Raw genomic sequence first — 24,532 nt, forward strand, 5'->3', positions numbered from 1 at the left:
TCATCTTAACAAGATTAAATTGCCATAAAAAAGATATAAATTTAATATTATGCATAAGAAATATATATGCTTAATAATAATATAAAGAATATGTTATATTAAATTATAATGAAGAAGCAGATTGTAACAATGTATATAGACAGGTATGACGTAAGCAAGATGTAAGATTGACAATGTCTACTTATAAACGTAAAGTGTAGATATTATTATATAAAAATAGAGTGAATATTATTTTATTGTAAAATTTAAACTAAGAAATTTGTGTCAATTGTAATTAATAATTCTATTATATTTACTTTTTTTCGGTTTTCTTGTTTAAAAAATGGATTTTGATTGCATATATGTGTGTATGTGACTTTATATAAAAATTCAATAATGTATTGCAGTAGATTCTGTAACATGGCGGCATCTCTGTCGACTAGCTGCTAACGAATGGCACAATTCCTCGACTCTACTGGTAAGACAAAATGTATTCACTGTATAAATTTTAAAGAAATGATAGTAAATTAAAATATATACAATTCTACAATTAAAAATTATATTTTAACTGCACAACTTATAATGTTTTAAGTAAAAGAGACAATGTTCTTCTGATTTTAATTGTATACTTTATCGTTTAAATTTTAAATGTTTAAGCTTTACTAACATATCTTGTGCATTACAAATATTTTATATCTTTATAATAGTTAATAAAAAGGAAAAACAAAAAATAGGTTTCTTGCGATAATGCAATAACTGACAATATATACAGTGGCAAATATCTCTATATCGACATGATTCAGAATTATATATATAATATATTGCATCAGCGCTATGTATATTAAGTATGACATAAAAAGATATAAAATAAGCCCGATTTGATATGGCTGCATTAATGTGACATAAGAATTTAAAGAATATGTATTTACATTAAAATAAATCATACTTTTAAATATTACTTGGCGTATTTTTCACGTTGCAATTGACAATATAAAATTCATAAATATTCACTGATATAGAAATGCGAATAAAATTTAAATTATTATCGTAATCGAAAAAATAAGACTGTAAGTTAAATTCAGAATATCGTAAGATGTGCATTTAAGCTAGCAAAGAAAAAATATATTTTAATATTCTCACAAACATATCGCAATATCTCAAAACTCTTTTTCCATTAAAAATTGCGAAAGTCTCTAAAAAATTAGCATCGTGCCATATATACCAGGAAGTTCTGTTTCCACGCCTACAAAGCGATGGTTTCTTCGTATTTCGATTATGTCATGCGGCGTTATAATCACCGCAAGAAATAGATACGTCTTCTGAAAATTATACAAGAGACGTAGGCGGGTTCGGAGGATTCACTCGAGAGATATAAAGCTCCAGCTCCAAGGATGCGATCCCGAAGCACTTTCGGAATGCAAAATCGACTGGACAGTTTGAATGAGAAGGTTGCGCAGAAACGGCACGCGGCATGCTCTTCTGCGGGCACTTTTACTTCGCATGAGGAGGAAAGCCGCTAAAGGAAGTGGTTGCGTTAGGTGCTCGAATGTGACCCATATTCGATATGATTGGGCGATTTCGTTTATTGCAAAATTGACTCAGGAATCTTCGTCGGATCGACATTTTATAAGTTTCTTTAAAAAATTTTAATGTAAAAGTGGACTTGGTTTCCGACGTTGTTTCTAGCTTCTTCCTAGCTTGCTTTATTGTTTCTGAAATCTACGTGGTGTTATTTGACGAGGAATGCAACAAACAAATCTCGTTGCCCATTTGCCGCGCGAATAAATATTAACTGTGCGCATCGTGTAGAAATGCGGATGCAGAGGCTTCGTGTCGGAAACCACGATCGTCGATATTTATGAGAACCGACGGAGCGTCAGTGAATTATCCGGGAACATTTGTTCGACATATGTCTCTTCCGGATTCGGCGAGAACCGGTTTTCTTCCCTAAAGCTCTATAGCTTAATTTAGGATTGTTGTAGCAGGAATTCCAATTATTGCGTTTTATTTCATTAAATATTCTTGAACTACTTTTCAATATTACTATCCTTTATGCACATTGTTCAATAGTTTATTCATACAGACTTGCCAATCTTTCATATTGTAAATATAGTTGCATGATTTCATGTCACGATTAAATTTTATTTGTATATAATTTTAATAAAAGAGAATTTTATATCGAAGATATTATTATTCTTTATCTTTTTAAAGGTTTTACTTATTTAAAAGTAAAATTATATCTCTGCAATATTCTAGTATTAATTTTAATTAAAGTAAAGAATAGTAAGTTTGTCATTTGCAGAAAAAGTTACCGCATGTTTCATAAGTTTCACCGATAATAATAAGATATCTGAGATTTTACAAACATCTGAATGCAATTATATTGATTCTTAGTGTAAAGCTGTTTGAGCTTATAAATTGCTGCCAATCGTTACAAACTAATTTTATAGCTTCTTTTAACATGATGCTTATTACTAATCTCTTACGTAATTTCTTGCGGTGAATATCGTCAAGGAATACTATATTTCGAAACACGATTTAGATATTTGCAATTCAGATTGACAAAAAATATAAATAATATCTGTCGGTGACGACAATGAACCTGTTTTCTGATACCGACTCACAAACATCGTTAAATAACCGAAACTCCGCGGAACAACTACTCGAAAACAACGCATTAATCGACGATTGATATCACCTCGCATGCATCAACTGCAGACACCTTCTCAACGCACCTATATTTATCTATCATTTTTAATTAATTCCAGGTGTGCACCCAGGATGTAGCTCTCCCATGGACCTTTCGCCTTGAGAGTGATAAACCTTCGGACATGCGATCTTCTGTTCAGAAGGTGTTCATGAGATGCAGTCTCCGCACGTTAGCGGTTTTCCTACCTCGGGATTATTAATCTGATCGGAGGCAGCAGGCAGGCAAACGCGTCGGCAGCTTACGCTCCTGATGTTGCTCCACGACATCACACCTGTTGCCCTCGGCAGGATACCAGCGTGATACGCCACTGGCCGTAAACCGCTGGCATGGCTCACCTGTTGGCCTCAGCAGTACTTGCTGGGTTCTCGACCGTGCGGCACCTTTCGCCCGGCATTGCCGACGAAGTGACGGTTTTTCGCTCTCTAGGAGTCCCTCTGTCGTTCGGCGACTCTCGCGCGCGAGGACGAGTTCGCCGACATCCGGTGGACCCACGTCCGGGGACCTCTATGTTCGACACCCGAAGGAAGGAACCGCGGCAGCTGCAGGGACCGGAAGGGACGGAAGAAAGGAAGGGAACCCTTGGAGCCTGGTCCTCGACCTGAAGGAACGCGACGGGCGACCGCGGCAAAGCAAGAGGGACGGCAGGCGGGGAAACTAACCGGTCGGCCGCTTTCCGCGGATTCCTGAACCGTCGTCGGCCCCCGTTCCGGAATTGTATGCAAATACCTCGCGGAAACATCCTCGCGCGGGTTGCTGCCGGCCAGGAGAACCTCGTCGACGTCATCCCGTGGAGGCGAGGTGATACCCTCGACCTCTCGCGGAATCTCGCGATTGCAGCCAGGTATGTAGAGAACGGCGACGGTGATTTTTGCGTAGCATTACGCTCGCGCGTACATTTTCGCGACAAGCGAAGAAAATCGATGGTCGCGCGCGGGTCCGCTCGCGCGACGACGGATCGGAGCGTTCATCGTTCGAAAAACGGGATTGCGAAGAGGATTTGTGTCTGCCATGAGGGAAATATCGAATGAGTCGGCCTCGGGGTCACATTCCTGTTTCGCGATCAGTTTACGCTTGAAAACGATTCGTTTGTTCAATAGTGTGGTGCACATATGGAGAACGCATTGCGCGCGCACTTTCTCTTAGTGACAAGTTCCTTGACGAATTTGGAGCTGACCTCTCTCTGGCGAAAATTTAAGTGACACGCATGACGGAATACGATATTTTAATCGTTGGTTATTTTATTAAATAATTTTAATTATTTTCATTTTTTACAATTTTGAGATTACTTAAACGTTAGGCAATTATTACGTCTCTGAATAATAGATATGCTTACTTTCAATAACAAACGTAAAATTGATATTCTAAATCTTCTTCAGTGAAAATTCGATCAGGCTTTAACTGTAATATCTTTCTTTAAATCTTTCTAATAAATAAATTGTGAGTGGTTATAAATTAAATGTTTGTTGAGAAGAATGTAAACTATACACTCTGAAAGAGTGTTCTTTGCATTCAGACAATTTATAACTCAGAAGTGTATAATTTTTAATGCATTCCATATATGCAATTATCTGTCAATCTTGATTATAAATTGGCTGGAGGAATCAAGGAATCCAAACACATTTAGTCACACTTATTTAAAGATACAGCGTTTCCTCCGCACTTGACAGAAAGCTCTATCTTGAAATTATAGTAATATCACGTACACAGATAATTACAGATAATGTGTCGGCAGCGCTTTTGATCGTAGGGAAGAAATAGATCGCGTAGGTCGATAAAAAACATTTTAACTTTTTAACAAAATGACTTTTTGTTGATATTAATCACTCATTATCAGGGAATAAACGTTAAGATGTGATAGAATATATATATTCAAAGAGATATCTATAAAATAGATATAATATCTGTTAAGTATATCTGAATCAACTTTCTAAAAGACAAACAAAATTTTGCTTCTAGAAAATATAAATTATTTATTTTCTGATTTATTTTATATAATTATGTTATACAAATAAATTCAAACAAATTATATTAAAATTATATTTTCTATATAATTAGCACATGAAGAAGCATTCACGTACTTAAATCATTTATAAGCGAGTATCTCCGATATTATACAGGGCGAGGCACCTAAAACAGACCACCTGAATATCTCGGCTGTTATTGGTGATAGAAAACAATGTGTCAGACCAAACTTGCATGGTTTCGAGGGACACATAATTTGTTCTAAATAGTTTTTTATTAGGTAGACGCGTAGAGGTCACATGAATCTAGTAGAGCGTTTGAAGATGCGCACATTGATCTACGGGTCAAAATCATTCAAGGTCACTGAAGGCCAACTACAAGGGAAAATAATTTACTTTATATTGCCTAGAGTTCTCTGCTATTGAAAATACCGTAAATTCAGAAATGAAAAAGTTCTAGCCCTTAGAAATATTTTCTTTTCCGAGAAGCTCTGAGTTGTTGATATCTATATTTTTTATATTGCCTAGAGTTCTCTGCTATTGAAAATACTGTAAACTCAGAAATGAAAAAGTTCTACCCCTAGAAATTTTTTCTTTTTCCGAGGAGTTCTGAGTTGTTCATTATTTTTTATATTGCCTAGAGTTCCCTACTATTGAAAATACCGTAAATTCAGAAATGAAAAAGTTCTAGCCGTTAGAAATTTTTTCTTTTCCAAGAAGTTCTGAGTTGTTGATATCATTATTTTTTATATTCCCTAGAGTTCTCTGCTATTGAAAATACCGTAAACTCAGAAATGAAAAAGTTCTAGCACTTAGAAATTTTAGCCTTCAGTGACCTTGAATGATTTTGACTCGTAGATCAATGTGCGCATCTTCAAACGCTCTACTAGATGGTACGTAAAAAAACATATACCATTTAAAAAAACGAAGTTGACCTTCATATGACTTCTACGCGTCCACCTAATAAAAAACTATTTAGAACAAATTATGTGTCCCTCGAAACCATGCAAGTTTGGTCTGACACATTTTTTTCTATCACCAATAACAACCGAGATATTCAGATGGCCTGTCTTAGGTGCCTCACCCTGTATATTGATATATTTTGCGCATGTCGCATATTCTTTTTCACGCGAGACTGATTAATAGAATTTCGCACGGAATGCAGTTTTAAAATTGCTACAAATCGTCGACGCGATAACTCGATAAGATCGCGAAGGGAAAAGTTAGCTGCTCACGCGAGCGTTTCGAAACACTTTACGAGGAACAATAGCTTCCCTTCAATAATCATTCCGTCAATATTCCGATACACAGTATAAAGGCAAACCCTTTTTGCATAAAATAGACGCCTGAACTATAAACACACATAAAGTACATTTTTTAAAGTAAAATTTTTTCAATAATTAATTATAACATGATACAATCTTAACTTTCTAAAACTGTGACAACGTCACTGCCAGTGACGACTATGTTTATTATCACAAATATATTTCACGGCGTTTTATTTTAATAATGCTTATTTATATCAAAAGATGTATGCGCACGTAGATATTCAGTAATTAACCGATTAATTCCATAAAATAGTCTACATAACTACAGTCTCAGTTTCTTATTGCATACAATCACGCACACAGAAATGTAATTACCGTAACACGATCCGTATGTAAAACGGTATAAGTAACAGTATTATTTTGGCGCTCTCCAATCGTCCAAAGTTACATGAACAAGAAAAAGACTTGCGGATGTGCGCGCGCGTTTCCGCTTCGGAACTCGCGCGGCGCACGATCGGCCGTTCGCATTTGGCGCGGGATGAGGCGGCCGAAGATCTCGAGCACGGAGTACGCCGCCAATTACACGACCTGTTCTGACAATGAGCCAACGGGCGCTCACCGGGTTTCTCACGACATTCACCAGTGTAATTTCTCTCGCCATTGTCTAGTCGTGACGCGTAGAGAGTGGTACTCCCATAACGCTCGGCGACGCAAAGCAGAAGCGGAACGTAACGGTGCCGACGAAAAAGATAATTTTGCGCTTCGTCGTTCTCCATCTCCGCGGAAAGCCACGGTTATCGTTATCGACGCGCGACCGAAATAGCAGCCTCGTCATCGCGTACGCGACGCAATCGCAGCTGATTATCCGCGCGCGCGATAACACGCGACGAGCGAAACGACTAATTATAGTCTGCGGACCTCGGAATCACCAGGAACATCCTCGTTCGGTATCACCCACGCGAGCAAAATGGTACTCAAATGCGCGAGTTACGTGACAACACCGGTGACATATTTGTGATGCTTAAGAAGTCGATTCAGAGGCACAGTGAAGTCCCACCTTGCGAAATATACTGCTTATATCAATAGTGGCAATTCTGAGCGGCGCAATATACATTCTTTATGCTATTTTAAACAATTAGCACTTCCAATTCACTTTGATAAAACGCCAATGTTAATAGCAGCCCGCTACGTAGAAAATTATTGTACGAAATTATTGTGGCATGAAATATCGTCTCCTTTTTAAGTTATTGTATTTTGCAGATTCGCACAATCCATACAAAACGCGTCGGTAGATCGATTTACTGGAAAAGAATATGGTCGAAGGCCATTCATGTCAATGACATAAAGCATTCCTAATCCTCAGTGACTATTTATTGTAAAGGGTACTTCTAGGAATTTTTGGAAAAGTAGAGAGTCCTTTTCTAAGAAACTTCCTCTCCCTTGAAGTCACGTTGCCCATTAGAATTTCAAAATTCTTCGGTTTGCTTTCCTTTTTTATTCCTTTGGGTCATGTCCGATCGCTTCAGCGACCCTCTCTGTTTACTGCCTTTTGGCAGTGTGTTTGAGGTAACGCAGGTCTCCTCGGTTTCCTACGCATAATCCGTACGCATTGAACACGTACAAAAAAGAACACGTTAAATAGATCTCTTTAGTATAAAGAGATAAATTTCCATTGTCCGTTCGGTTCTCCATTTTAATCAGATGGCTGCTTATGACAGCGCTGCATATCTTGGCACATCTTGCATTTATGCATAAACGTCACTCCGTTAAAGTTTATCGCATAGTTTACGCGTACCGAAAAAAGGCAGAATATATACGACAAAAGTAAATAATAAATATGATAATCGTAAACGCGTGAGAGTGCCGCAGGCGTGACTACGCTCGAGATAAGAATTCAGTTTCTCCGGCGGTGTTGCACGGCGGACTTTAAGAGCTGTCTACGAATTTATTTTGCGGGATAGGGTGCACAGGTTCCCACGGGATCGCACGATTAGCTCGGCGGACGTTGCCAGAGCATCGCGGTGTTGTATCGTGCTTCCTTATCGCCCTTAGGGGAAATTTAAAACGCGAGGGTGCATTCTCGTGCCGAAGCTCATTCTCTGATTACGATAAGTGTCAAGGTTGCTATCCTCTCAAAAGTCCGCGGCACTTAATTACCGTTTTAGGCGTGGTGCGGCCTTGCGAAAGACCGAAATGTTAAAGCGGACTTTGCGTTTCGCTGGAATTTGTGCGGGAACAATATTGGATTAACAAGAAGTGCTGCTCCTTTGCGCGTCAAAAAGTGAATTTTTTTACACAAATTATCTCTGCGAAAAAACTGACAAAGTAGAGAAAATAGCGAATTATTTTAATATTTTTAATATTTAATATTTTTTAATATTTTTCTTGGGCTGCTCATAACGTTACAGCAAAATAGTATCTTTGTTCTGCATGGTAGATGGGCTTAATAAGACCAAGAAATAAAGATGATACAACGAATGCTAAAGGAAGAGGGGGGGGATTTTTGGCAGAGTTTCCTTGATATCCCAACCGCATTTCTAAATATAACTGAACGTGGCTGTAACTTAATGTTCGACCCTGACTATTAACGAGCACTTTTGTGCTTTTATTTCCTTCCTTGAGAAATTCTTGCGCCCTTGTACAACACCGTTCACCTTTAAGCCGACTTCGGTCCCGAACAGAAACAAAATATCCACGGAAATTCCGCGCACGAGAGTCACACTTGCCATTCCAATGCTTGCTCCTTATATTGAAGTGGAAACGTCTACTGTACAGGTAGAAATGTATTGTATAATAAAGTTTAGTAAACGGTAGACAATTTAGTGAAATGGTAGATAATTAAGAAAGAATTCTCCTGATTGTAATAAACATAAACATTAAATGAAATCGCTAGGTCACTATAATATTCGTTAATAAAGATTCCAACAGTTAATTATCCACCATAGTGAAATGCTCCCTACAATCTATGTCACAAAAATGTTCACTTTTGCAATTCTCAAGATATAATGACAACGTGACACGCTAATTTATGTTGATAATAAGACATGCGAAGCATGATAGGGCATAGAAAGTTAGATCCTACGCGCGAATTGCACGAGTTCGATAGCTGCAGACACCTACCTTGCCGCCATTGCTGTGTGCTTGGTGGACATCGAGGTCAATCAACTGCAACGCGATGCAAGGTATGCGTTTGCATGTGCGGGATTGACACGTAAAGTCTTTCCTACGCGACACCCGCGACTTTCTTGATCCGTTCAATACCCTTTGATAAACTAAACAAACGACAATCTGGCATGCAAATCAGAAGCATTTCGTTGGAAGTGTTTTGGAAGAAGCATGGGTTTTGCTCAAAACTTTAAGTTAATGCTTCTAAAGTTTCGGGCAAATATAAATTATAAATGTAAAGAAAAAAATGTGATTTATTGAATTTTTATTAACAATTATTTTACAGAGATTTGTAGCAAAAGTTTAATAAAAATCATTAACTGTTTTGTAGTACACGTAAATGAAAATTAATCACATAGTGGAAGATTAAATATTCACAGTTCACGTGCCGAGAAGTTGAATAACCATAATTTTGAGCGCGGAATAACTGAAATTATAAGTGATTGATACGTATTACTTAATGCACACAATGTATTAATATATATATCAACAGTGCGTGGATAGGCTCGACGGGTAAACTGGATTAAAGTACAGAATTGGTCCTCCAGGCAATATAATGATCGAGCACGAGCATAATTACTTCTTGACGACTAAAAAAGATGATGTATAATCACTTCGATAAGTATTATTTAAAGTTAAGTACGGTTAAACAGATACTAGATTTCTTGTTTCCTTCTTTAATTTCCAATGACGTTTAAATAATTCTTTCTGTTTTATTACACGGCATGTCACAGAGTAATGATTGTACAATTTCAACGCTGTTGAAATATTTCACGTGCAATGCATAAAATAAATTATTACGATATACGTTGTATTTACTGATGCGAAGAATACGGCGGGCAAATTTCCCGCTACGTTATTATTTCAGAAAACACGCAAATGAAAACGTAACGAACAATGTAACGCAATTTCACGATCATTAACATCGCGAAATTACATTTTATAAATGTAAACAACGTTTGGTGTGAGATTTTAACTCTCGACAATTGTTCACAGAAATGTTTTTACGCTTATCTTCTATCCGACTAATAACATTTCGCGCACTGTTCGTCAGATAAGAGAAGACCGAACCTGCATCACGTAAACGTGAATTTACATAAAGGATGCAGCACCAGATTTTCTGCATAATATTGTGCTACAACTTGTTATCCGGAACGAGATTTAAACGTCTGGCAAGAACGGAGGGTCCCTCCAACGGGATCTCGTGGCCGATAGTGTTATCGATCGACATCATCCTTGTAAATCATAGCGGGTCTTCCTCTCTTTGAATTCTCGCAGCCATCCATGAATTTATAATGGCGAACATTTAGATAATTCAGTGAGCAGGAAGACTTGATACACATTCGAGTAACGGAATTAATAAATGAAGGAACTTGTACATTGGATTATATTCAAAGGATTATATGTTGAACGTATTTTATTATATTTACTATAGACATAGATCAATTCTATAGAGTTTATAGAATAAAAATGTGTAAATCTTTTTCTTCAGGATTGAATTGATTTAATTCGCTGCTATTTAATCTTATTGTTTCTTGCCTTTTCTCACGGTAACAGTGGTACGTTTGGATACGCGACTATTACAGCATTGCAAAGATGCAACTCGCGTACAAGGGAAACGCGTGATTAGAAACTAGAAACAAGAGAGAGGAAGATGAGAATTCCACGCGCATAGCCGTTTTATTTAGCGCTGACTGTGCGCATGGCCGTTAGCGCTTCGGATGAGCCGCCGAAATTTACATATAACATCCACCTACATTGTTACCTGAAAAGAGATTTCAAATATGCCGACGAGATTATTCTGCCAACGCCTTGCGGCAAACTTACGTAATGTTACGTAATACAGTTTGATAAAGAGAGTAAATTCGTAAAATTAACGACTAAGCTTCGCTATTTGTCGTTGATCGTTGCCAACACCTAAAATCAACGTGAAAGTTGATTCATTCACTTAAACCAAGAAACGTGTGCAGTGTACTATTATACAAACTAACGGCACAAACATTATTTTAAAAAGGTCAAATCTTTTATTTACATTTTATTTTATTACATTTTTATTATATTAATTTATACGTATTATTACAAGTGCGATTTTTAATATATCTCAGCTTTTATATTTCTAGGGGATTTGGAAGCAATCTTTACTTAATCGATATACAGCTATAAAAAATAATGTAAATTGTAAATTGCATATGTGCAAAAGCCACTGAAAATATATTTAAATTATGAATATTTAATATCAGTAAAAAAGTAATAACTCCAAGGTCTTATTGTTAGTCTAACCATTTTCTGCATAAAGAAAGGAACAAAACATTAAGTCGTCGTAAATTAATGCAGCGGAAATTAAATTTTGCACAGCGCACAAAGAATTTCTTATTACGAGATCTGCCGAGGTCGAGGCTGCGGCGGATCGATCACTCGTGTTTCGAACGTAACGTGTGTCCTTGCTGCTCATCGCGCACCGATATTTAACGGTTTACTTCTTCCATTTAGCTCCGGCATATCTGCAACAATATAAAGTCAAGTGATGCAGCAGTGCACCTTCCGCACACAGTATTCTGTTGCACGCGATGATTAGCACGCTCAAACGACTTTAGAGCCTTCTCTACTTATGATCAGAGCGCGGAATCTTTGTACCTTGTACTAGCGCCCGTGTTCTTTGCGTTTCATATTTATCTTCGTCATCAGTTCCATTCGTGTTTTGTTGATTGCGAACTTTACAATAGTTCTTACTCGTTCACGTATCAGCCATTAATAACCGTGGCAAAATGCAAAATGCTAACGAGCCGCTTGCGAGGCGCAAGAAAGGAACATACGGCGGGAAAGTGTATCGTGCGCGCAAATTAATTAACGCTATCGCAAAGCGGAAAACATGGAATTCCAGTCTCATGCGGCCGTCGCCATCGTGAGAAAGTAACGCGTTCTACCTCATGGTTGAACATCTCCGCAGCACCTAGGTGTTGCATGTGCAAAATTCATTTACCTTGAGATTTATATTTACGAAGATTTCCCGTTTCTCCGATGTCGTAAAACTGGAATGAACTCGTACACTTCGACGTGTATAATTTTGCTGCCATCTTTACGCTCGAGTTTAGTGTTTAATTTACTTTACGTTGCGCTTCATTCAAATTTCACGTATAATTACAACGTTTTCTCCGCGGGAAATTACACTCTACTATTCCTCCAGGAGACTAATTGAAGAACGTTTGATAGGCTCGCATCGCGTGCTTACATAAGATGTCCCAGATTAATTAAGTAGTCGCTTCATCAGACGTGGTGCGTCCATGTGACGTATTATTATTCTAACTCGTATGCAGGATTACATCATGGTTATGTGAGAAGTTTACACTGCAAAATCGTTATTACACGACACTCCTCCCCTCATTATAGCCATCAATAATTAATAGCCACGCGCAAATTAAAACATATCCTAAAGGAAGAAGGTTGTACGATTCATTTTTCGCAGGCATTTACATCAAAGTTATCGGACAGATTACGAAAACTACTCGATGCAACAAAACTCTGCGACTCGTGCAATAATAGCGCAATAATATCACAATAAATACTACTCCGACTAGATTTATGACTTTTACTTTAAGCGTAATTACGGACGTAAAATACAAGCTAAATACTGCAGAACCGAGCATTCCCACCGCCATAAATTCAGCGTTGGTCCACTTTCGTTGGCTGACTGTCTGTTAACTACCAGCTGTGTTTAACGAGTCCCATTCGAGTCAACTAAGCTCCATCACCGGTCCCGACGTTTGCCGTCTCGCGACATCAATTCGCGCGTATGCAAATTCGTTTCACATTGTCATGGAGCGCGAAACGCGTTGCTGGCTCACCTACGAAACATATTATTGCCGCTATTTTGACCCGCGAGCCCTTATTAGGCGCCTTGCCGCGAGCGTAGTATGTGCTCGATTAAACGTATGCAGCTGCAGGAGTTTTCCTACAATAGAAAGTTCAGCACGATCTCTCCAAATGTGTCTCGTAAACATTGTAACGTTTATATTACGTGTGATTTATTTTATACGCTATTATACCATATGCAATTTATCTGAGACTCATAAAATGATCTATCAAGTAATGTTGCGCGCTTATGAAGTTTTCCCATCGTCCTTTCTCAAAATTATCATTGTATGATAATTTTAAGAAAGATTTGTTTGGGAAAAAGATCGACTTCGCGTCCAATGCAAATTCGTACGGCAAAAGGTACTACGCAACACGCACAGCCTTTCGAAGGCCGTAAAGGCCGGAGATTTCACTTCCTAATCGTGCGTTACGTACGCGCGTATTCGCGGCTCGCGATCGTAAATGCAGCGTGCGCGAATTACGACTCTCACTTTGTGCCGATCTCCGCGGTTCATTAGACAGCGGATCGATGCAACATAACGGTGATTTGCCCAAGCTCAGATCTAATGCTCTCCAAGTCGTGCCGCGGCGTTTTATCGGGTCGAGCCGCCGGTCTGGCCCGAGCAAAGGGCAAGGCGAATATCGTAAAATGCGACGTCGAGTTCATAGGCGCGGCTATTTACGTGATCCTAATGTCCTTCCCGGAGTCTCAACGTTGACTCCACGTTGACTCAACGTTGGCTGAACGGAGGCTGCCTACGAAACGGATCGGTGAACCAATTACCCACGTCATGTAACACGTATAAGGACCGCGTGTGGCGTACGGCGTCACGGTGCACGACGGATCACATTCGGCGTGTGCAACGATATCACTCGTAAAATAAGCATCGTGGGCTCCGGCCTTACGTATGCACCAATATGGCAGTGTTCTGGCCGGGTCAATGCTTACTGGTTTCGTGTTTCGACTCGCTCCTTCGAGCACCTCTGCGCTCCCATTCCCTCGCCTTTCATTTCCCCAGGGTAGATTTGACCGTTCCTTGACGGCGGGTCACTCGCCGTCAAGGAACGGTCGTGAGAGAATCGAAATTACGTCAAAATCATTCGGAAACGGAAGAGCAAAAATATTTTAATTCCTATGTATAATATGCTTTCTTTTTTTTGTTACGTTCGGGAACCATGTGGAAGAATTCTAATTTACCGTTCTCGGAGCGAAAGATGTGCGCGTCTTATGGATTATTATTATTATACAGACGATTCACAATCGCAATAGCTTCTTTGATCTGAGAGACGATAACTCGCGTCGGACTGCGAGTGAGATCGTAAACCATCAAGTCTCGCGCGTATCCTGGCCATATTCGCAGAGTAATGCACTCACCGTGTCCCAGTTCGCGATAATGCACTTCAGATCTCTTTGCGTTTCCGACACACATTCGCTCGAGCGGGCTCGAGCGGGTACGAGCGAAGAGTGGATATCGATAGTTGCGAACGCGTAAAAGCGGAGTGCCGTGAGACGCAAAAATGGAGCCGGTTACGATGATGATGATGACGCGAGATGAGACATCTCGAATGATTGAGAAATCGCGCGAAAGCGGAACGCGGCAGAGGATGCGCGAAAGCAGGCGAAAAATTTATTTACTGCTTATCCATTTTTCACTTCAAAAAGCATTAAGGAAGAATCCGAAGATTAAAGAACGTGTTTTTCGACCACATTGCTTCATAATATAATTGTAAATTTATATAGCATTGTTTAATCATTCAAGAAAACATTGTCTGTGAATAATTTGTTATACGAATAATGTTCTTTACTAATAACTACTTTCTACTAGAAAGACAATGTTTTTTTCTTCTACCTTCTACTAGACAGTAATTATTAGTAATTAACTAAAAGTAAAAATAAAAAAGCTAGAAAGTTTCTAAGCTGCCTTATTTTTGAAGAATTTGGGTTAAACTTAAATTGCACAAGTACCTTATATTTTCATGATAGATAGAAAATAGGAAAGGCCATCGTACACTTGATTGTGTTCGTTATCAGAAACTCTTAAGTAATGAATCTTGCATTCGCGATATCTTATCGATATAAAAGTCTGTTGCTTGTAGTCTCTTCTTACAGCGATTGCAGCGTAAACACGAAAGGTGCAACGCGTCCTACATTCTGCTGGTGATTTTCTTTGTGCACGCACACGATCACGTATCGCCATTCGTTTTCATTGGCCAAGGTCGTTATATACATTGACTCCTTTCGAGCGAAATCGCCGACGATTCATGCTCGCGGGCAAAAACATACCATGGAAAAATGTGCACGTTTAAAAGTTACGAGATTTTGTTGTTCACGGTTGTGCGATTGGCGCTTACGTAAGGCCAAACACACTCGTTAGTCTAGTGCTAGAGGGGAAGTCCAAACCACGAATCGAATTACCGTATCGATATACGGAAGAGATTTGCGGAGGAATTTTTATATATGCGAAATTTCCCAGAGTTGATTTAGTAATATAAAAAGTACATAAACTGCAGTCAATTATAATATGGATAAACTGAAAACAGACCATGTTTTCACACGTGTTTTGCATTGCATATAAAATTCATTAAAGTAATATTTTACGTTCCGACAGACTAAATTTTACGTTTCGGCTAAAGTATCAATTAAAGTATGATATATTGCCTACTCATAATTATTATCATACTTCTAATCTAATCTTCAGTTTATTACTGGATTATTTTCCCGGATGTGTAACAAACACTTTCGTTGTATACAAAACCAACGATCGTTTTCGAGCTGCATATATTCAACCGTCAGAAATTTCTGACAGTATCCTCAGCTGAGACCATTGTCTTGAAACAATGATCTCGGCAGGCCGCGATCCGGCAACTACGGGAACAATTAATAGGAAGACGCGATCGGAAGTAGCGCGTGCGATATTTCGATGAGCTGGGAATAGAATGTGCACGCAACGTAAGCTCGTTCGACCCGCCGTAATGCGCAGTTTTTTTTTTCATTTGCAGACGCGGGGTCTTCAATCGAGACGCTGCACAAGTATGAAAAGGAAAGTCCGGAGTCGACGATGCGCGTAAACGGGCATTCGGAGCACAGTGCGAGGCAAGAAATGGGTAAGATTGAGCTTTCCACGATGTAGCAGTACCACCGTGACGAATCGCTGATTAAAAATCGCGACAAAGTGCCGGCGGCGTCCGTTCCTTCGTCGCAGCAATTAGAGCGTACTCCCAATCGAGCGCAATCGCGAAGCGGCCTACAAGATTCAGGATCCGATAGCGAAGTAAGAGGACGATTGAAGGAAGGATAGAAACGTAGAAAGGATCGCGGGTTCCTCTCTCCAGCCGAGTGACAAATCGCTCGTGATTGAACGCTGGAGGCCACGTCGAGTTCGATGAGATCCTCGCGCGCGCAAGGACGACGGTGGTTGAAACATGGCGGCGAATCGCGAGACAATGCGCGCTCTCGCACACGCACACGCAGCATCACGTAGCATCGTATTATTGTTCGCGGCACGGTGGCACTTGTTACATAAGCCATTCAAGGTGGCACGATGACGTTACTCGAAGGTGCGCCCGGAGAGCTCATCCTGTTCTTTCATTAATAATGATCGTCCAGCGAGGCTCTTCGGCCGCCTCTGAAACGCGCGCGGCCTAACGGTGCCTTTGGAATTTCACGAAATTCCTCGCCTTCGGCTTCTGCTGTCTCTGGCTGAGCTACTTGCACGGCGAACATCCTCGATCCACTTACCACAAAATGGCATCACTCTCGCGCTTCTCGAGGAAAACGCTGATCGGTTTTCCATAGGGAAATCGTCTTGCCCAAACGCGCGATTGAGTGAAAAATTTATTTCTGTCGTTGAGAAAATTGTTCTTTAATTTTATATTAGTAGCGTACGTGCTCGAACAAGATCAAATGGATGAAACGTAGCAAATATGGACGAGTAAGAAGTTTGAGGAAGTAAAAGTGTCAACTAAAAACACTTTGCGAGTGAAAATATCCTTTTAGATGGCAAGGAAATAAGTATTAAATTCTATCATAATTATTTTATTGCATTTTTTTATCGTAAAATTATTTGATCCAAAACGATAAAGAGTATCGGAAAATTTAATGTAAATGAGGGATCGAATGGATGTATCCATAAAATATACGATATCGTTCGGCTAGATTACGTTTGAAAGAGCTCATCTCGCATCAGTAATCAATATTGACGTAACGCGAAGTGAGAGCATGCAATTTATGTAACACTCATTAAGTTTGCTTTGTTATTAACATGCTTAATTTGTGTGCAATTCTACTGAACTAGTCATTCTGAACGCCCACATATCGATTCATTGATTCTGTCTAAAAATATCGTCGATAACCGACCTTCGGTCGATTATGTTAATATCAATTTTATTTGAAGATGTTGCATACGAAATACAATAGACTTATAAAAATTATCTTTACTAAACTATAGATATATCAGATGGATATTTTTGTAACTAATAATTTTTAAAAATTTACCAACAGAAAACAAATATTTACATTATTTACTGTATATCTTTTATCAAATGAAAAATGAATAACTGATAAATAATTAAGAAAATATAAAAAAGAGAGACAGTTATACTTGAAATGCAAAATATAAATTTCTTTGAATTACAATCTTGATAATAATTTTTTGAATAACTCAGCGTGACGTTTTGTCGTTTCTTGTCGCTTTCGTGACAATATGCGCAATCATTATGCAACCTGAAAGTTCGTGAAAGCCGAGATAGCACGCTGAGAAGGGGATACTTTCGTGTAGCGCGATGTAATTAAGATCGCATTGTCTTCCAAGCAATTTATTATTCAGAAAGAGAGTTTCGGAGTAATTTTAGAAGCTGATAGATTTGCATCGGTACTTGTCTCGCGTTACAGCGTTTCGGTCTCTCCGCTGGAATCTTGTCGAAGACTTATATAACGCACACTATTATAATTTCGACATAAAATTTTCAATAAATCGTGTGATTCCCGTTAACAATAAAAATATAAGAGTAACAAAAAGTATTCGAAACAATAATAATAACTCAACGAAGATATGTTGTTTAAAGGTTTTGAAGAATCGTAGAATTTTTCATAATTTTATTGCATAGAGCATTATCAGTATGTGATATTATCGATCGCTCTTGGACAACTACGATCAAAAATCACGAGAATTCTGCAAAATTTGATTTACTTCTCTTGTTTCCGTTTCTCGTGTGTCAATTCTGTTGAAATGGCAATTTTGCAACAAAGGCTCGAACTCCACCCTGCAATATATCGCGTCAATTTATCAGCTAGCATCCTGATAGCGGCCTAGAAATGATGTAATGACGACGTTTTTAATGGTCTAGTTCAGCCGATATAGGATAGAACCATTTCAAAGAATTGCAAGGGTGCGCCGTTATACAGGATATGAAACGTCGTTTATTTAGGACGATCGCGAAGGGAGAATCAGGCACGCAAAATCAGAACTGCCAGATAATTTATTGACTAAGCCACCTAATGTTGTACAAGACTGATCAGTTTCGAGAGACACGTCTTTATAAAAACAATCAAAGAAGAGTTTTTATTTAAAACAATTAAAATATATGATTCCTAAGAAAATATTTATGCGATCAAATTATTAGACACAGTTTTTAAAACTAACTAAAAATTCCTGGAGCGTCTACAGCCGAACAGAAACACTCGCGATAAATTCAAAAGCCGTTTCTCTCCATAAATAAGAATTATAGCACAAAAGGTCGGGGATATCGAATGCTCACGGATCGGCTGAAACTTCGGCGTCAAGGTAACCGTCGTGCGATTAAACGGTGATTAATTTTCCCAGACAAAACCCGCTTGATGCCGGCTCGGCAATCTCTCGTATCGCGCACTATGTATTACGTTCCGTCCGCCAGTCAATGGCACGGTGTAGCTCGCCGTCATCTGGATCATCTCGACTATCTAGACCGTATTGATCGCGGCCTAAGCAGCTGTAGCTGCTCTGACAGTAACGTTGGGGCGGCCGCACGGAAAACACACGTGTTATACGAACAGCGGTGCGACGTGCTCGGACTCGGCGTCCCTCTCGATGGACAAAGGGCATCGCTGAAATCGAGTGGACGTAATCGGGTGGTGCAGGTCGCACAGATGACTTCCGGTCGTTTTCTCCGGGGCGGAAGCGTCCCGAGCGTCGGTTCTGTTGGTCGCGCCTCCGACTTGGCCATAAAAATCCCGCCGTCAGCAGGTTCGACGAGTTCCGCTCGACTCCGATCGTGATCGATCGGTTTTATTTTTGCGTACGGAAATGTTCCACACGGCGAGCCACGCACTCGCTCGTTTTACCCGTTTTGCGTTCTTTCTTGCACGTGTGATAAGTGAAAGGTATCGTAATTATCAGGGTTGGTTTCCCCGTGTCGTTTACCGCGGAAGTGACTTCAGTGGCGTCGGTGGCGGGTTTTGTTGCTCTCAGAGGGTGTTGCACGTTGTGGTGGACATCAATCGCGGATAATTCCGCTTTTCTAGTGCATGGAAAATTTATGTTGTTTGCATTCGCCATGTTTCGAAGCGTTTGGGGAATAATTTAGGGTAGTTTGCAACGGATTCTCTTGTGTTTGGTGGTTTTTTTTTTAATATTTAAAACATTATTATTTAATAGAGTATGATAAATCCTATGTTGTTTTATTTTTATTTTCGACTGTGTTTCTACTTGCTGCCAATTTTATTTACTCTAAAAATATGTTAGTATAGTTTGTTATCGTTCAATTTGAAACGTTTATTAATTTTAAAATGTTTATCAATTCTTTGGAATAGTGACTAGAATATAAATAATGTTGCTTAGCGATTTAGATTGTGTTCCATGTTTTAAAGATTAAATTTTCCTTGAATTTTCTTTTTATGTTTTATATGGCAGACTGCAAGATTATATTTAAATTTATTATAAAGATTGCATATTTATGTTCCATGTTTACGACGCGATAATTTATGATGCGACAGTCTTTCTTTCCTGCAATTCGCTGTTAGTATTTCATATTTCCGAATAAATTATATTTGATCGGTATTCGAGAATTATCAGTCACGGGAACAATGTTAGGTGAATATATTATATATATATGGATGGTTTCTCTTTCTTATCAATGCGTGCAGTTATCACTAGCCAAAAGAGTGACGTTTCATAAAATATTCACATTTAAAGCCAGTTAAATAAATATCGTATGCATGAAACACAAGTCCACGTGCAATAAATTCCAGTGATAAATTTTTGCTTTGTGATTAACGGGACTTTGCAGACTTTGCCTGCGATCGAATGCTTCGTATCGAGAATATCTTTCCTTATAGACATTTCTGTTAATGTATGTCTCGTCATAAAAGAGCTGCTTCTGGTTCACTGTATCATCGATCACAAGTGGTTTTTTCCTGAAAAGAGTTGAAAATACGAGACACAAAGAGGTGGTCATGTAAGCGCGAGGGTAAAGAGCCTACGGTCGATTATCGTTCATCTCGTCGAGTGGTTATCGCATCTTCCAGCGGGGAAAGCACCGATGCGGACGAAGAGGAGTACAAGTTCCACGTTTCTCTTCTCGGGCTCTACGCGAAAGATACGTGCGCTTACATAACTTGCACGATATCCCAGCAAATATCACGCGAAACGTAAACGCGATCGCTAAGTAGCTCGCTTTCAGCATTTCATGCTGTCGCTCTTATCGCGTTTACTAATCGACCGACAAGAGTCACACTCGTACCTAGTACCTTTTGCATTATTAAGGCGAATTGTTACGGACTTTACAACTGTACCGATTTGCATCCGCGTCTCAGCTGATTTCAACCAGAGAGACGTATTGCACCAGGCCCGAGTGTGTTGATCGCGGTATTCCCGGCCGAGGTGAAAAAATCCGACGATTTTACGGTAACGGTGTGTATTTACGTATACGGGAATGCATATTTATAGACGTTAAAAACGTCGCTTACATTTCGATAAGATCACGCATGAATGTAAATTCTTGCTTTACCTTTAAAGTACGTCCATTCGTACGTGGAACATTAGCGACTAACGACGTTCGACCTGGAGAATGTCACCGACACAACACGTCTGCGTGCTGAGTTCACGTAACACACTCGGCGTGTTCGGATTCTCGCCATTCGCGATCGCGTTTCAGTTTCGACAACATCTAACGCTGGGAAATCGCGTTCCGCTCAATAATCCCATCGCCTCCTGGTTCTCGTAATTCTTTTCTTATTACCGCCTTGACGAAAGAATCGCGCTAACTCGATGACGTGATACTTCCACGTGCTAATTGCCGAGTGTTAATTGATGCTTAAATTACCGAGTGAGTGATGGCGACGCTTGTTAGTCTTGTGAAATTGTACTCGCTCGCATCTCTGCAAAAAGACCTAATTAATATTATGTCACACGATTCATAATCCCGTATGCTCTTCCCTTCAGTCTATTATAAGTTACAAAGCTGCTAAATTAATTTTGCGAAGTTTAGATTACAGCTTCCGGTTTCTGACAAGTATATGCAAAGAAGATAATTAATTTAATGTAATAAATTTACATCTCTGTTGAATGTCAAGAAAATAACATAACAAAATATATAAAAACTCAGAAGAAAAAAACAGATGAACGAAAAGCGACAAAGAAATTGGATTTAAATGTGGCAAAGATCTTTATTCCTTATCACAATGACAATATGTACGAATAACGAGATAAAATTATTCAGTAATTAAACATTTTCACGAGACACAGACGCCTTTGTTCAGAATAGTTATTAACATCGTAGAATTTCCGTAACCGAGATTCTCCTCCGCAATTAACGTGTTCCTCATGCGTTTAGGCATTCTTTCCATCGCATCGTTTCTCTTGTCCTTGCGTCGCTCAAATTGTGCGTGACAGCAATTCCGTTCACAAATCTTATCGACTTTCATTTATTAGCAGATAAACGATTAGTCATTGCAAACGAGTAAAATCATCATAGGGAAAGAACTTAGGGAAAACGGAGACTACCTAGAAACATTGTTTCGTGGAGGAATTGTTCAATTGTTTCATTTGGTGAAACGAAAGACATGCTGGCCGAGAGTGCGTTAGCTTTGTTTGTGCCCGTTAATCAGTTCAATTGAATAACGTATTAATACTCCGGGGTCATCGCGAGGGTTAATCGCAATGTCCACGCCGGACACGATGGATACCATCGACGAAGCGGAGCAAGCGTGGCGTGAGTATAAAAATAAAAAAAATATATTCGTCGTTTCTCTAGGCGCCGTCTCTCTAGACGCTCTCTCGCGGAAAATTGGCGATGAGTTCGTTGACGAAGTCGCTTTCTATTAATAGAGGTCAATCCAGTTAATAATATAACGTGTCTGAATAAATTTAGCAAAAGAAGAGTATCTGTTTTTGTGTAACTTTTAGCAGAAGTTATCTATGAGATTTTATATAGCGTGTGTGAACATTCGCATTATCACAAAAAATAATTAAAAGTTACCTCTGTGGAAAGTTAGCTACAAACATTCTGAAAATTTTTAATAAATTTTGTAGAAACAACTCTCGGTTGCAAATGTTCGCATACTCATGTAAGTTGCATATTATGATAAATTGATTCGGTTTTATTGTATCGGTGATTAATTACTCACGGACAATGTAACAACGCAACCGCGTAAGCCTGCCGATGATTTATTGGAACTTGACTCTTACGTGGATGTGCCGGCTTTGGTTTAATATATTCCATCAATTGTAAATCGCCCGGCATCACACGACGCATGGCAGTAAATCGTATGACAGCGTTCTCTTATTGCACGCACTGTTTGTGGGTATGGTAGAAGTATGGAAGTATTCGGCCGATAGGCACGCAAAATTAAACGCACAGCAACGCATGCAGAATTCATGAGTATCGTTACCACGTGGTTCACTCGGTATCGGACGTCACGATACGAAAAAAAGAGTTTAATTTTTATCTCAGCCACGCGTGTATGCGTGTAGTGTGTGCGAGCACCGTGACCCAGTTTGCTCTATTTCTGCGTAAAAATGCTCGTAAGCGGGCATTCTTTCCACATGCTAGATAACCAGGACATATCGCACGCTCCTTCATCGCCGGCCGATCCGCTATAATATTTGGACTTATCCATAGCGGACTTATCCATCTACTGTGTGCGACATTGTAAATTGCCAATGCTATCGAACTGTGAGGTTCAGTCGGTCTATTTATCATGCGATAAGAATGATATTAGAGCGTGTCTAGTGATGCTACGCACGTTTGACGTTTTACTCTCGGAGCAGCAAAAGAGATGTATTTGTTATATTTATAATAATATTACATGTTAATTTTTAATATTTCTTGTTCAGTATTCTAAAGAAATAATCATGTAAGCGATGAGATCTATTGCATCGTTATGATTTTCATTTTTTATTATCAGAAATGTTATACATACACTTTCTCTTTAAACAAGTGTTAGATATATTTTCTGCTTTTATGTATATATAATTATTTATTGTCGTTTACATTATTCTCTCATTGGTAATAATAGCAGAAGAGGCACTGAGCCGTTAACAGATATTGATCAGGAAAACCGTCGCGTTCTTACAACATTGTGAATCGGAATTCTCTATTGCAGATGAGATGCTGGAGTGCGAGACCGGGTCTCTTTTGGACAGAGTTGCGGACCTCGAGAGGCAATCCTTGGCGCAGAAGGACGAAATAGTTTGTCTTCGCGCTACTCTAGCGGACGCATTAAGGCGGATCGCCCAGCTCGAAGGGAGAGAAAAACGGGAAGATGAGAGGAACGAGAGAAGAAACGAAAGGATGGTGTCTTCACCCTTGAGAAACGGCCATGTACCTCTCAGAAGTAAGTTGGCAAAGTTAGATATCGATTATGGAAGCCTGTTAATTCTGCGATACCTTAATTCCAATTAAGGTACGTAATTCGGGTTTATATACAATCCTATGTTTTCCATATAAGGAATAATCGCTATTCGTTTAAAGTTGCGTGAATTCAAATATGTATAAATCGAAGTGACTGCATTGATGACGTCATCTGGGAGTGGTGTGTTATGTACATATCTTTATAACGATTAAAGAAATTGAAAACTGAATAAATGTCTGATGAACGATGATGGGGGATCACGGTAATCGGTGATCTTTTAATCATAGTGGGAGAATGTTTTTTTATAAATTGGAACTTATAATACATTTTCTTTATCCTATAAAAATTCTAAATTATCTCTTTTTTTCTTCATGTACAATCAATCAAGCAAGTACAACAGTATTCTTTTCTTCTTTTGCTTGGGACACACAATGATTGTATTCCACATCAAGGATCATGGTTTTACCCTGACGTATAATATCATATCGCATTCGGGGAGATCGCGGCGAACGAGTACATCGTGATGTTGCGAGGCGCAAATTAATACGTCGACATAAAGTGCGAACGGCGATCGCGCACGACATGCAACTTAAGTCAGGCGTGCGTTGCCGGCGGACTTGTGCACGGATCTACGTCTAGAGTTTCGATCGCGACAGCGGAATCGCGGATGCGAGGAGCCACGCGAAGATCGAGCGTTCAGGTCTACGGGTCTGGAAATGAAGGGTGCTGTACCTGTTGGCACGCGACGACTTAAGGTCACGTTCGGTTT

At 39.3% G+C, this 24,532-nt stretch overlaps 1 protein-coding gene across 18 annotated transcripts in view; it reads left to right on the top strand.

Annotated features, from left to right (window-relative positions):
* Nucleotides 1-3,401: 3,401 nt before the first annotated feature.
* Nucleotides 3,402-24,532, top strand: part of LOC105277888 (echinoderm microtubule-associated protein-like 2) — a 33,839-nt gene continuing 12,708 nt past the window's right edge. For 2 of the 18 annotated variants that reach the window (XM_020031184.2, XM_026967976.1), the window contains exons 1-3: nucleotides 3,402-3,530; nucleotides 15,936-16,040; nucleotides 23,515-23,745. In XM_020031184.2, the coding sequence (XP_019886743.1) occupies nucleotides 15,995-16,040; nucleotides 23,515-23,745 (277 nt within the window). In that variant the 5' untranslated portion in view covers nucleotides 3,402-3,530; nucleotides 15,936-15,994. Of the gene's footprint in view, nucleotides 3,531-15,935; nucleotides 16,041-18,834; nucleotides 22,122-23,514; nucleotides 23,746-24,532 lie in introns of those variants that run through there. The other 16 variants (XM_011336591.3, XM_026967975.1, XM_011336577.3 and 13 more) reach the window with 15 other exon arrangements.

The sequence above is a fragment of the Ooceraea biroi genome, chromosome 1 (genome assembly GCF_003672135.1).
Source record: "Ooceraea biroi isolate clonal line C1 chromosome 1, Obir_v5.4, whole genome shotgun sequence".
NCBI lineage: Eukaryota > Metazoa > Arthropoda > Insecta > Hymenoptera > Formicidae > Ooceraea > Ooceraea biroi.